The following is a 14,264-nucleotide window of genomic DNA, read 5'->3' as shown; positions in this document are numbered from 1 at the left end:
AGGTATTGTGCTTTGATTTATTTCATCTTCATTGTTCAATATGGTTTTACAATCCTAAATAGACAGAGTGTTAAGGATTCATTTTGCTTAATCATTACACCATTTTACTAATATGTACGAAGAGGAAACCCAGACAGGTTCAGAAGGTGCACTAAGTCGGCAGTCTTCAGATGATTGTCTGTTTTCTGGTTGATTTTTACTCTTGCTGATTATTTTTGCATTTAATTATAGAGAGAGGATGAGCGAAAGAGAGAGTTCCTTTGCTTATCCTCTGCTGCTTTTGCACTTTGTCGCTTTATGACTTTGCAGAGTTCTCTTTTAAAAAATAAAGTTCCTCTGATGTTTTAGTGTTTTTATTGTTCTTCGCCCTCACTATGTTTATTTACATATTATATCTTGTTTTTTAATACGTGAAAACAATACAGTGGTCCCCCCACATTGACTGGGGTTAGGGGTGAAGGACCCCGGTGAATGTGGGAAAACCACAAATTAAAAAACACTATTCGTTTTACCTAGAACACAGTGCAACTCTATGGTCAACTCTGCCAGAGGTTGACCATAGACCCATGTTGGAGGACCCACAAATGCCTAGACAAGTGTTTTATCTAGGAACATCTAGGTTCTCCAACACAACTCTATGGTCAATGTCTGGCAGAGTTGCGCTGGAGGACCTAGAGATTCCTAGAGAACATATTAATCAAAACTGCATATAGTCAAATCCGCAATAGTCATAATTGCAAATATGGAAGGCCACCTGTACTTAAGATAAACATTATGTAGTATGCATACAGAGAGCCGGCATGATGTGGTGGTTTGGGTATTGGACTAGGACTTGGGAAAATTTGAAGGGAAGATTTGAAACAAAACAGAGTCTGGGGAGAGGAGGTTTTGGCCATTGTGGAGGGTAGAAGGGACTACTAACCTCTGCAATGATTTTTTAAAGGCAAACGCAGGTGTAAGGTGGAGTTAGATTTGGGTGTGTCCCTAACAAGATGCCACCCACTGTGTATTTTGTCATTGGATTGGATTTTGGAGCTGGCAACTAGGAAATCCCAATCAGAGCTTGGAGACACCTGGTGCACAAATGACGTTCTTGCATCATAAAATTGCTTTGCCCTTGTGGAATAATGCTTCTATTGAGTTGTGCCTGCTTCAATATTTGTTGTTGTTCTGTGCCTTCAAGTCATTTCTGATGTAAGACAAACCTATTGAGAGGTTTTCTTGACAAGTTTCTTCAGAGGGGGTTTGCCATTGCCATCCTCTGAAGCTGAGAGAGTGTTGACTTGCCCAAGGTCACTCAGTGGGTTTACATGGCTGAGGCAGGATTCAGATCCTGGTCTCCAGAGTCATAGTCTGGGGAATCAAATGCTGCATTTACAAGCATATTATTTATTATCCAATTAGCCTATTTTCAGTACCATAGGAGATGAGTTAACAGCTGCATTGATCATCATCCCAATTGACTTATTTGCCTTTATTGCAGGCTCATGCTGGTGTGGGGCCTGAGTTCAAGAGAATGATCTGTTTCAGAAGGAAGACTTACTTGGCCACAGGGCTTTGTCTAGTGGCATTTGCTTCCATGCTAACTGTTTCCTACCACCGGATACAGAAATACTCTCAGCTCCCAAAAATAGTTGGGCAAAAAGAGAAACAGCTTTGCAGAAGAGAAGTCACCAATAATTCAATTTCAGTTTTAAAGGACACCAACGCATTGGTCATTGCCCCATATTTTGATAACAGGGAGGAGAAGTTGACTCGGATAATTGCCATTGTGCATCACGAGAAAGTCAAAGAACACTATTGTTGGTTTTGTTGCCTGGCCAGGGATGAAGTATACATCTCCAAGGTGGTGATAAATATCCATTCGGATCGATTTGGGTTCCCATTCACAGTGGCAGACATGGTCTGCATGGAGCCCGCGAACTGCGAGCCCCGTTATGTGGCTTTGCACCCATTTCCTAAAGGGGACATCAATCTGTTGCCGTGGTTCGAAATCAAAAACCGAAAATTTGAGACTTCCCCTGTGGAATTTACAGTGTGCATCTCCACCATGTTTGGAGACTACAACAACGTCCTGCAGTTCATCCAGAGCATGGAAATGTATAAACTCCTTGGGATGCAAAAGGTGGTGGTCTATAAGAATAGCTGCAGCCAACTGATGGAGAGAGTCCTAGACTTTTATGTGGCCGAAGGGACTCTGGAGATTGTTCCCTGGCCGATCACATCCTACCTCAATGTTTCTACAGAATGGCGTTCCAGAGACGATGGGACCCAAATTGGCTACTATGGACAAATTGCCGCCTTAAATGACTGCGTCTACCGGAATATGTACAGAAGCAGGTACGTGCTGCTGAACGACGTGGATGAAATTATTCTGCCCATCAATCATACAAATTGGAAAACCATGATGGAGAGCCTCGAGGAGCAAAATCCAGAGGATGGCGTCTTCCTCTTTGAGAGCTATGTTTTTCCTAACACAGTTTTCACCTCCAACTCTGCCTCCATCCCGTCTTGGAACATGGTACCTGGGGTCAACATACTCCATCATGTTCTCCGAGAACCAGATCGGAAAGAGGTCTTCAACCCACGGAAGATGATCGTCAATCCCAGGAAGGTGGTCCAGACGTCTGTTCATTCAGTCCTCCAGGCGTTTGGAGACAGCGTGAAAGTTCCTATGGATGTTGCAATGGTGTACCATTGCCGAACCCCTCTCCAGCGATCACTGTCTAGAAAATACCTAATTAGGGACACAACGCTCTGGAGATATAACTCATCACTTATTAGTAAAGTTAATCAGGTGCTACAAAATATACCATTGTCATTGGAGAAGCGGTAAACATGGGGAAAGAATATTGATAATTGACCTTTAGATCAGTGGTTCTCGAACTTTTTACCTTTGTATCTGTATGTGGACATTGTGCACCCCCTCACTCAACGTATAACAATATTTTATTTGTTTAGTGTGTGTATTTTTGTTTCTATCTGAGAATACGAATTAGGAGCTAGAGCAAGAGCGAGAGCATATTTGCATTGCATCGATGTGCATTGCATTCATGTGCCAAACTGTTTATCTGCCATTAACTGTACCATGTTTGAAACATAACAACATCCAAGAATATGCTTGGGTCTCTGTCGCATTGCTTCTCAGTCTTGCTAATGCAATATGCACAAAGCCATTTTAAAATTAAAATGGCTATTCTAATCCCAGTTGTTGGGAAGGGCGACTTTCATGGGGTGTGTAATCTAAGAGGTGTGAAAGGGGAATTTAATTCTCTGGGCATTTGAAATGTTGGCTAAGATCCCACATTACAGCCTATGCTTTGTTATTTTATGACTACCTTGCAGAAATGCAACAAAACAAATGAATTGCAAAGCTGTGCATCTCGGCACTAGCAATGTTTTTCTGAAACCTCAATTGGTCAAGCCTGAGACAGCAATATAAGAGCAGAAAAATGCAAAGGTGTGTGCTATTGAATCAGCCCTTAGGATGCAACTGGACTGTATCTTCTCTTGGGCTTCAGATAAAAACTTTCTCCAGTTCAACCTAGTAATTTCAAGGACTGAACTGAAGAACCTTCTTCCTGCAAAGCAGGTGGGCTAGATCCTCTTTCTAAGCCTGTGGTTTTCTTCCAGTCAGAAGGGTGAGAACATCAAATGAACCAGACACCTCTAGATAACAGTTCTGACACCAGAAGACTCACATTAGTTCATGACAGCAAAACATCCCTAAGAACAGAGCACTTAGTTGCAAATGGATTCCAAGCGATTGCCTCTTCAGCATGGCAGTGCTGAATTATTCACAACCGTGTTTTGTTTTATATCTTTTGAAAAAGTACATTTTATATCAGATTAGCAGAGAGCCAGAAGATCACAATCCAAGTCTGATCTAATGTTTGGAGCAAAGTGCTGCAGTCATTAGTTATTTATGCCTTGCAATGTTCTCTGAAGGAGAAAAACCACGCATCAGGTTATCTATCTTATCTATCTTTTTATACCATTTTGCTCTGTAGACCTTGGAGGTCTATATCATCAGCTGCTAGCCAAGAGGCAACCAGTGGTCAGTGCATCAGATTAGGAGTGGAGGAACCAAATGTTTAAATTTCCCTTCAGCCGCAAAGCTCACTGAGTACTAAGTTTCTGGCATGATAGTTGCAGAAGGATATTGACAAGCTGGAAGGTGTTTAGAGAAAGGTGACCAAGATGTTCTAGAAACCAAACTTTATGAAGAATGACTGAGAGAGAGCTGGGATATGTTCAGCTTGGAATAGAAAAGGCAAGCAAGGTAACATGACATCCATCTTTAAATAACTGAAGGGATGTCATGTAGAAGATGGCACTTGTTGTCTGCTACTCGAGAGATTAGAACACATACCAGTGGGTTCAAATTACAAGAGAATATTCCACTAAACATCGGGAGGAACCTTTTTATTTAACAGTAAGAACTATTCTTACAGTTGGAAGAACCATATAGGTGTGTATTCCTGCAGAGCAGGGCTGGACTATATGGTCCTTCCAGCTCCTTCCAACTCTAGGTTTCTAGGATTCTATGTCACTCACTCTCAGCTTAGCCTACCTTAACAGGCTGTTGTGAGAACAACAAAAGGAAGAAGCAGTATATGCACCTAAGCGCTTTGGAGGACACACACAGGATGAAAAGTAGTCAGGGAATTGGTCTGACTGAGAAAATAAAACTTTCTGAGCTCCTAGACAATTGTTGGGACAGTCTATTAGAAACAAACAATTTGCCAAAATAAAGGATTCCCAGCCTCTTCCCCCTTCTTTGTGGTTTGTATTTAGTGCTAAACTATACACACTTGCATTGCAGTGGCCACAAATTAGACCCGTTCCTATATAGAATGAAGAAATCAGTTACTGGGATTATAAATAGTATCAGAATAAAAACCATACCTTCTCATGAAGTCCTCCCCTGGCTCCTTTTCTCCTTCACAAAAACCAGGGCAACTGAATTTTCAAATGACATCTGCGCCTCATTTCATTCCTGAGGGGCTCAAAAGGCAAGCGTTCGGTCAATAACTGCACATTGGCACAAATAGTAAACCAGGCCGGTTTTATTAATATTGTTGGTGTAAACATTGATAGCACATGCCAGAAGGAGGCAACCACCTCCGCTCCAGCTTTTCTTGGAGAATAGAACCACACAGGGCAAGGAAAGGTCCGTATCCCATTCCTGCCCCACACATTTCCCTGCTATGATGTTTTCCCATTTGATCGACAGTCAGGTTTTGAAATGGAGGATTTGCCAAGGTTCAGCACAAACTCAGTAGACACCAAATTGTCATGTACAAAAGATTTGTGGTGCACTTTGATTTTTTTTTTAAAGGAAATAGCCCTACAGATAAGCCACCCCAGAAACCAAAACCTCTGAATGCTTATACAGCTTAGCTGTTCAAAGCGACACTCCAAATGAATGGGAATAAATTGGTCATTTCCTACCCTCCTTTGCCCTCTTCTATTCATAAAGAGGCTATGTCAACAGTTATTATTCCTTGTTACTCACCATCCTTGTCATTTTCTCACTTGATTCAGAAGCAATGGCAGTGACAGCTCTTTCAGTGGAGCCCAGAAAGACGCTTTCTGCTAGCATGAAGCCTGTAAAATGGTTAATTGAATCATGCTGTGAATAGAGGCCACTCTCTGCTTGTAGTTGTTACTGAAAACCACAGAAAGAGACGTCTGTTCCGTGATTCAAGCAGAAAGGCTGTGGTCCTAACCAAGAATTTGCCCTATAAGACAAAGCTCTTGGAGGAGATACCGTTCGTACTCCTTGTACCTGCTTCTATGAGACCATGGGCAAGATTTTAGGTTGTATATGCCACACCATTGAACATTGCTAAGACTCTAGATGTAAAAGCCACTAGGTGCACATTACGTCATACAGATACCTGCAGCATCTTCTGGTTCAGCTGCTCATGGTTTTTATGTCTTATGAGGGCTAGTAGGATTGTGCACACAGCCACAGTCTCTTCTGAATTGTACCAAGAACAGAGTGTGGGTGTGCAAATGACCAAGATCGGATACATGTACACAGCTACACAAACACACAGTGCCATGTCCTCCCAACATTTAGCAGCTATCAAGCTCTGGAAAGGACCCCAGATGCTGTTGCTTATCAGTGAAGGAAAGTGGGAGACAATTCAGACTGTAATGAAGCAGCAGATCTCAGTCCAAGGAAGAAATTAGCATCTACTCTCAAGCGGAACGCATCTGCCTTTTTCCTTCCCTCAGGAGCTTAAAGCAGCCAAGTCTTCATGGTCTGAATTGCCTTCTTACCTTTCCTTTTGCTAAAAAGGAGCAACATCAGCCCTTTTCATACTTTCCCAGCTGCCAGACATAGGAGGTTTTTGAATGGAGCCCAAGGTTAACAGGATAGCCCTCTGCATCCCACCCCAAAAGAGGCTTTTGCATACATAAGATGCACTTACATGTGCATGTCACTGACAGGATGCAAGACAGAAAGCAAGAGTTGAGGGGGGGCAAATAACACCAGACATATATAAACTGATTAACCAGTAGTTTTGGTTTGTTTTTATATAGTGATCACACATTTCATACTGGCTGTGAATAAGGTATTTCTTTTAAAAGGGGATTCTGATTAATAACCATCTTCTCCACTCATTTCGAAAAAGGTATTTGGGGGAAGAGGACTAAGGAGGTCTCTGAGAAACAAATATAATGCTTGGGGTGGCACTGGGATTCTTTCTTTCTTTCTTCTCCCTCCTTGCAGCCCTTTATAGCACCAAAAAGGGTGCTCTGGAAGGTTTTTTGAGATGCTGCAGGAAAGAAGGGAGACTGTATTTTCCCTTGTACTGAACTGTGCTCTTGGTCAACCAGAAATCCAGCACTGGATACAGCTCCAAATACACTTTTCTTTTGAACAGCACCCCTCCCCAAGAAAACAAAGCAAAACAAAAACCATAGTTGATCAAAATGCTCAGATGTGTATGTTTTTGAACATGAGTTTACATGAGGCAGTGATGGAGGCTGTTAGCATGCCCTGATGCGTAATGTTTAAAAACAAATCAAATAAACCATCCCCGCCCCTTTCCTCCAATCTCTTGACATTCCCCAACTCCTTCCTCTCGTAAAAGGACGAAGAGATTAAAAAGATAAAACGATTGTGCATTGCATGATGATATCCATTAAGATGTGCAGCTTTGGTTCATGCAAAGTCTCCTCTCTCTGATCCATCGCTGGCAGTCTCAATTTTTGTAGGGTTTTTTGTTTCATTTTCTTAAAAAGCTATGTCACATATTCCACCAGCCCTTTCCCCGTTTTCAGCCGTGCTCTTTCCACAAAACCAGATGGATACTGTGGTCGGGCATACTAGTGGCAAAAACCAGGCCCATGTCGTTCTGACCGTCCAAACCATCCAGCCAAGCCATCTCCCCTGCTAAGAAGCTGGATCCTCTCTTCGACTTCCTGTATTCTGGCAGGGGCCAACGGCTGATCAGTTTCTCTGTCCTCAAATCCAATATGTACAGGTAGTGGTTATCAAACAGGAGGGCAAAAATGTCACCAAAACCCAGCAAGGACAAATTTGCAAACTCGGGTGGTTTGATAACCCTGCAGCAGTGAAAGAAGAAACAAACACATAAAAATAGATAAGTAGGAAAACACCTTGAAGTTTTCTTATTTTTAGGAAATTCACCCTGAGAACCTGGATAGGGAGCCTTGGCGATGCAGTGCCTAAAAGTTGTGATTTCGATCCCAGGGCTCCAAGATTAACTTAGCCTTCCATCCTTCCGTAGGTCAATAAAATGAGTACCCAGCTTGTTGGGAGCAATTGGCTCAAAGAATGTAAACAGTTTAAAGAATTCACTGATATAGAAATGTAAATGCTATGCAACTGTTGGATTGTCAGACATAATTTATCTAGAGGTAGGAGCAAGTGTGGCACAGTGGTTTGAGTTTTAAGACTATGACTCTGGAGACCAGTTTTGAATCCCTGCTTGGCCATGGAAATCCACTGTGTGACTTTGGGCAAGTAACACAGTCTCAGCCTTAAAAAACCCAGTGACAGATTAATCTTAGGGCCTCCATAAGTCAGAAAGGACTTGAAGGGACACAACAACCACAATGAAAGCCTAGACAGGGAACCAAATGTATTTCTTGTTTTTGGTTTCTCTGTGCCCTCACATAGACCAGGCTGGAGATATGGCAAGCAATAAACAACCTTAGAAACAATGGATTGCAATTGACATTTGTTGCTCAAAATACAACACACAAAGGCTGGCATCCCATTAGTTTATGACAACTAAAGTTGAAACAGCCATTCTGTTCTTGAAGGGTGAATCAACACATAGATAAATCTACTGGATTCCATGGGTCTACTCTCAAACAGAACTGAAACGGGATTCAAGCCAAAGACTGCTCCTGCCAAGATAATGTGTTAATCTTAGCTTCGGCTCTGCAGACATCTGCCAAGCGTTCACACTGAAACTGGGTTAGGCCACTTGCGAAAGAAACAGCAGAATGCATCCAATTTGCATGCATCAAATACAAAGTCAGGGCATTACCTGAGAATATCATAGCTGGCAAAGTCCCACTGGTACAACCCAATGGCTGAACTGCACACAATGTATTTTCCATCGAAGTGTAGCCGGGGCTGCAGGGAGATGCTGCGGTCCTCCGAAACAGTCAGGGTTTTTAAGCATTTGCAGTTGATTTCTCTTCCAATGGGCCAGATCTGTCGCAAAGATAAAAACAGGAGATGAGGGATGTATGAAAATCTGGGGGAAAGGAAAAGCTATCCTTGGCTAACACCTTGTTGCCCTCTGTGAAGTCTTCTCTGTTGCTTGTTCAAAAGTACATACAGGGATCTGCTCTATTGCTGTTGGTGATGATGTTGTTGTTACTTTTGTTGTAACTAAGGCCACTTCCAGGCCTAAAATGGCCCAGTGGAGGTCAAAAGAGATGTATCCTGGAAATCACTTTCTCGAAGCAATAAGAGCAATATTTGAATTTATTCTGGACTAGATCCAGGGGTATCCTAAGGTCAAGAAAAAAGTGGGACAAAAATAGCAGCCTGTTTTAGCTTAAAGGTCTTAGTACCAATAACTAAGTTGCAGGAGAGACATGTTAATCTTTCAGAATGAAGGGGGGCAAAACCATACAAATCTAATCCATCAGGGCTCTCCTGATGTTCTTGTAACATTGCAGAATGATACAAGCCTGCAATTTTTCTGATTTCATAAGCTCTCTAAAAGGTGGAGACTGTACCTACCTTGATTTCATATTTATCTGCGCTTAAAAGGATGTAATCCCCGGGACTATGCATGAGGGATTTGACTTTGCACTTCTGCAAGACCACCTGCAGTGAGAAGGAAAGGTGGATAAAGCTGGCGGTAAGCATCAAGGCAAGTCATCAAAACAAACCAGAGAAGTTATTCACGTGCTTTTTCCATCCTTAGCTAGAGAGTTGTAATATAACCACATCTGGAGGGCCACATATTTCTCACACCTCCTCTAACATACATCAGATCAAGCCTTTCCCATGACAATATACATTGCAAAGTGTAATTAATAAGCGATGGAATGGTTGGGGAAAGTTAACTCAGTTTACCTTTGTGACCCATTCTGTATGTCCGGTCAATGTATTGAGACACACACCAGTGGACAAGGCCCAGACTTTCACAGTGAAATCTGCTGAGCCGCTGACTAGGATGTCAAGCTCATCGTTGTAATCCACACTGAAAACTAAAAGAGAGAAAATAAGGTAATTTGAGAAAGGTAATTTCTTTACACAACTTGACAGACTCAGTGGGGCTTGTCTACAGGTAATTCTTTAAGAGCAGGTATGTGGACACATGAACATGACTGTTAGTCATTATACAGGTGCATTAATTCAGCTTCCTTAAAATTAGAGCTCTACTCTTAGGAGGTCAGAGGGCAGGTCAGCAACTTGCAGCCCTCAGGCTGAAACCTGCATCAGTGCTAGCCACCAATGCCAACACTGAAGGATGATGAGTTTCAGTTTTGACATCTTGAAGGCTATGAGTTGGTCTGAAAGGAGAACCAAGTGAGCATCCTCTGAGAAAAACCATCCAAGGATCAGGCCATGGGAGGTTTTTCTAAATCATGGTGAGGAACATGTGGACTCCCAGATGTTGCTGGTCTACAAACCCATTTGACCACTGACCATGTTAGATGGGGTAGATGGGACTTGGAATCTAGCATAATCTGGAGGGCAGACATAGTTAGGGGTGCTGGATCCCCCACATGATGAAGAAAACCCAAAACTAGAACGCACCTAGCTCCCCCTCTGCAACCAGAGAGAAAGACAGGATAAAGTTGAGGAGTTTTGAGGAACTGAGAGAGGTGGAATGCCTGCAGAGGGGAAGAGGCTCCACAGCCTGAGCAGAATGATATTGCTTAACATGCCAAAGGTTTCAGTCTTTCCCGGAGACGCTGACCCACCTGCTCCAGTGTGGCCTCGGAAGTGCTGGGTTTTGGCCCCTGAGCTCCACTCCCAGCAAGCGACGGTGTTGTCAAAGGAGCCCGTCACAAGCTTTTGCTCATCAAACTTCACTGCTGCACAGGTGTGGGTCTGGATCCCATAGACACACTGCCCTGTGCTCACATCCCACAGCTTGGCAGACAAGTCATCTGAACCTGTGGCCCAAAGGAGACAAAGGAAGAGTAGTTTAGTTTCTCGGATGTCAGACAATTCAGAGGACAGCTGAGCTACAGAAACACAGATGCTAAAGAGTTCAAATTTCAGCTACAGGAGCACTTTGGGGCACACAGGTGTTGTCATATATGATTTTTTTGGTGCAGGGAAGCTTTCTGGATGGTTGGCCAACAACCAGCAACATGGACCACACAGCATGTTTCAAGAGACTTAAGCAGAGAGTTTCAACAGATTAAGAGATAAATTACGCAGTGAAATCGCTTTAAAGTCATGCAAATAAACCACTATATATTTTATGAATTTAACATGCGGCTTTTTATATACTACAGCATTTTATTAACAGCTGCACGTCATGACTCTCTTTCTTGTGGCATAACATTCTGCAATACTTGCTGAACTGAGCACTGTTTGTGCCTTAACATTTGCACTAAAATGTGTGACGCAAGGCCGGAAAGTTATTTCTGTTCTTTACAATATGTTCCGTCTACTTAATCTTTATGGAAGAAATTGCACTTAACAGACTTATGCATTAAAACATCTTGGCCTTTCTATCAATATTCATTTGTAGCACACACTGAATTCTATCATCTTGAATGGGTCCCATTCCAGGAGAATATAAATGAAACAAGTAATAAATAAACCATCCCAAGAGGCCTGAAAAGCAGGTCACACTGGAGCCAGGCAGCCAAAGAGAGAGCAGCTTGTTCAAAGGTCAGCTTATGGCAGAGGCAAGAACTGAGCTGGTGGCTTCTGGGCTCACGGCTCAGACATTTTGACCCATGTGTGCCACCAGTTCTTGCCATGCCACCGCCCCCAAGCCCTCCAAGCTGCCCTACCTGTACACAGAAGTCCATCCTTGTAGTAAAGTGCATACACCCTGGCACTGTGTCCGATCAGTGAGGAGGTCTCAAAGGCTTCGTGGTCCTGCAGTTGCTTCATCCTTAAGATGGCCTTCAAGTACACCTTCTTCCAGTGCGAAGCATCCTGGACCGAGTCATCGATCTGCCAGCCCAGGTTCTTACAAGCAGCCTGCCACACCTCCATACAGGCACTTATGACCTTGTTCCACTGCTTAGAGACGAGGCAACACGTGAGTAAGGTCTGAGGGTCAAGCCATTTTAACAAATAGAAACTGAGTTCCAGCGGGAGGAGTTTGAGGAAGTCCCGTTTGAGGAGGGTCTCTAGATTATTGGAGAGGTGCCTGAGCTGGGCGGCCCCACTCAAGCTAATCAGGTGGTCCAGCGTCTCATTTTTCTGCAAGTCCGTCAGAGAGAGAAACGTAACAGAAATATTATCAAGCCATGCTTCAAAGTCCTTTCTCTCCATAAGGTTATGGAAACATTTACCTGCGGTACATCAAAATTTTGGTATTAGTTCTCCTCAAAAACCAAACACAAGGAACACTAAAACAAAAAAGAGATCGACAACAGTCATGGGATCTGCCGCGTTCTGGCCCTAAATGTCGGTAACGTGACCCCAAGATAGTTAATGTTTAAACATTTACAATGTGAAAAATAGCTGCCTGTTATGCAAATCCACATCTGCGGCTCTGGCTTTTGCAGATTTGATTATTGACATATCGATTAATATGTTCTCTTTAGGAACTTCTAGGTCCTCAAGTGCGACTCTATGGTCAACTTCTGCCAAAGGTCACACTGGAAGACCTAGAGGTTCCTAGGGAGAATACTCCTATAGGCATTTGTAGGTCCTCTGGTGCAATTTCATGGTCAACATCTGGCAGATCTTGACCACAGAATTGCCCTGGAGGACCTAGAGATTCCTAGAGAGGTGTTCTCTCACGTAAAGAATATCCTATGCCTCTAATCCCAGCAAATGTGGAGAGTCCACTGTATAGTTTAGAAAGCCTTACCAGAAGTTGTGAGACATTTGTAATGTATCACAAAACTCCATGACTCCTTTATAACACTATAAAACTCAACGCTATTGAAAACAGCACAATATACTACTAGTCCTCATGTTTACTAGGAAAATGTCAAATGCTCCTGTCCAAAGTAGCCTTCTAATATATGACAGCCAAAACGTGCATAAGGTAAGCGTTACACTTTTGTACCTCTCTTCCATGTGCAGCCCATTCTTCTGACCTTAAGAGCGGGATGGAAAAGAGGAGCCATTTACCTTAGATAGCTGCCTGTGTTAAAATGTCGCTCAGTGAGTAGCTGCCAATGTCCTCCTTCTTCTTCTATAGAAGCCAACAGGGATTGTGAGTCCTCTGAGGCCATTTCTCCTGAAAGAGGAACGACAAACGCACCAGGCTAAAGGCATCTGACAAACCAGGTTTCTCCCACCCAGTTCCTGTGATTGTAAACCAACCGCTCTGCCCCAGCTTACGACCTCCTCCTCCTCCTCCTCCTCCATGGCTCCTCCATCTTGCCCTCACAACTTAATTCCTTTGGCTTTTGTCCCAGTTCACCAAATAAAGAGTCAAAAGCAAACTGCTGCAGCCTCTCCTGGATTGTGTCTCCTTCCTCATGGAGGACCTTTGCCTCCTTGACCACCTTCTGATGGGGCTTGGCCCATGCTGCCCCCCCCTTGTGTCCAAGGTCCCGGGGTTCATGGTGGAGGGGGCTCCCAGATCTGCTGGGGGCAAGGCCCCTGAGGAAGGAGGGCTGAAGGGCCCACACACTCTTTCCTGCCCCAGAGCCCATGGCAGAGCCCCAGCCAACCTGCCCACAACTGACCCCCAGACCCAGCCTGTTCCCACTGACCCCCAAGCCCCCCCTCAACCGCCCCCCAACTGACCCCCAGACTCACACCCCACTTGCCCACAACTGACCTCCAGACCCCCTACATACCTTAGCCATAGCTGACCCCCAGATCCTCAGCCAGCCTGACCCCCACTGACCCCAGAGGCCCAGCCTCTTCTCAACTGACCAACAGAGCCCACTTGCCCACAACTGACCCCCATAACCCACCTGTCCCCTGCTGACCCCCAGACCCCAGACATCCTGCGAAAACAAGCGACAGCACTTGCCCAGAGGGAAGCACTGGGAACCCTGGCCCATAGGGAAGCATTGGGGGCGCTTCCTATGCCTCCTATGGGCAACTCCTGCCCCACTTCGGGCCCTTCACTGACACACAGGACCCCGAAGCCCCGCCCCCGGAAGGGGACTGTCTCCATGGCAACCCCCTCCTCCCTCCACACTTCCCTCTCTTGGGGGGTCCAACCTGCAGCCGCCGGGTCCCAGCGGAAGCTCTATCCGAGGCACTTCCGGCGCAGGCGCTTGACGTCATCTCCCGGCGCCACTTCCTTCTTTCCTCTAAACCCCCGCTCTGACGTCACTTCCGCCCTCTTTTTGTGATAAAACTACACATCCCAGGATTCCATAGGACGGCGCTATAGCGCTTAAACAAAGTGCGTTATTTCTACACTATTTTGTCTATGAGAAAAAATCAAGTTGAGCCCGGAAGTGACCTTACCTACGTCAGAGGTGTATGACTCTAAACTTTTTCTAGATCTATGACTACTATAGAATGGGGGTTTCTCTTTCCTTAATTCGACCTCACCGGAAGTGTGTCCTCCTCACTGGAGCGCTGGTTAAACACTCCGCTTCCAGTCCGTCGCTCTTTTCCCGCCCCAAGGGAAACACCGCTC

General features: G+C 44.4%; 2 protein-coding genes across 4 annotated transcripts; one reads left to right on the top strand and one right to left on the bottom strand.

The window, feature by feature from the left end:
• Positions 1-1,516: 1,516 nt before the first annotated feature.
• On the top strand, positions 1,517-3,008 carry LOC149308052 (beta-1,4-galactosyltransferase galt-1-like). Its single transcript, XM_089537002.1, has one exon. It carries the CDS (start codon positions 1,517-1,519, stop codon positions 2,834-2,836), a length of 1,320 nt encoding a protein of 439 aa, XP_089393128.1. The 3' UTR covers positions 2,837-3,008.
• A 2,045-nt stretch (positions 3,009-5,053) lies between these two features.
• On the bottom strand, positions 5,054-13,909 carry LOC149308051 (F-box/WD repeat-containing protein 2). Of its 3 annotated transcripts, none has more exons than XM_089534985.1 (8): positions 13,838-13,909; positions 12,788-12,896; positions 11,488-11,997; positions 10,438-10,632; positions 9,584-9,717; positions 9,245-9,331; positions 8,538-8,707; positions 5,054-7,584 (listed from the first exon to the last, which is right to left on the bottom strand). In XM_089534985.1, exons 3-8 carry the CDS (start codon positions 11,975-11,977, stop codon positions 7,296-7,298), a joined length of 1,365 nt encoding a protein of 454 aa, XP_089391111.1. In that variant the 5' UTR covers positions 11,978-11,997; positions 12,788-12,896; positions 13,838-13,909; the 3' UTR covers positions 5,054-7,295. The 3 variants fall into 3 exon arrangements, with proteins under 3 accessions (XP_089391111.1, XP_089391112.1, XP_089391113.1); XM_089534986.1 differs by lacking the exon at positions 13,838-13,909 and adding an exon at positions 13,585-13,733; XM_089534987.1 differs by lacking the exon at positions 13,838-13,909 and adding an exon at positions 13,465-13,487.
• Between the last annotated feature and the right edge of the window lie 355 nt (positions 13,910-14,264).

This window comes from Sceloporus occidentalis, unplaced genomic scaffold (genome assembly GCF_023333645.1).
Source record: "Sceloporus occidentalis isolate IW3139 unplaced genomic scaffold, rSceOcc1.0.p SCAF_8, whole genome shotgun sequence".
NCBI lineage: Eukaryota > Metazoa > Chordata > Lepidosauria > Squamata > Phrynosomatidae > Sceloporus > Sceloporus occidentalis.
This window is presented reverse-complemented; position numbering and strand designations above follow the sequence as displayed.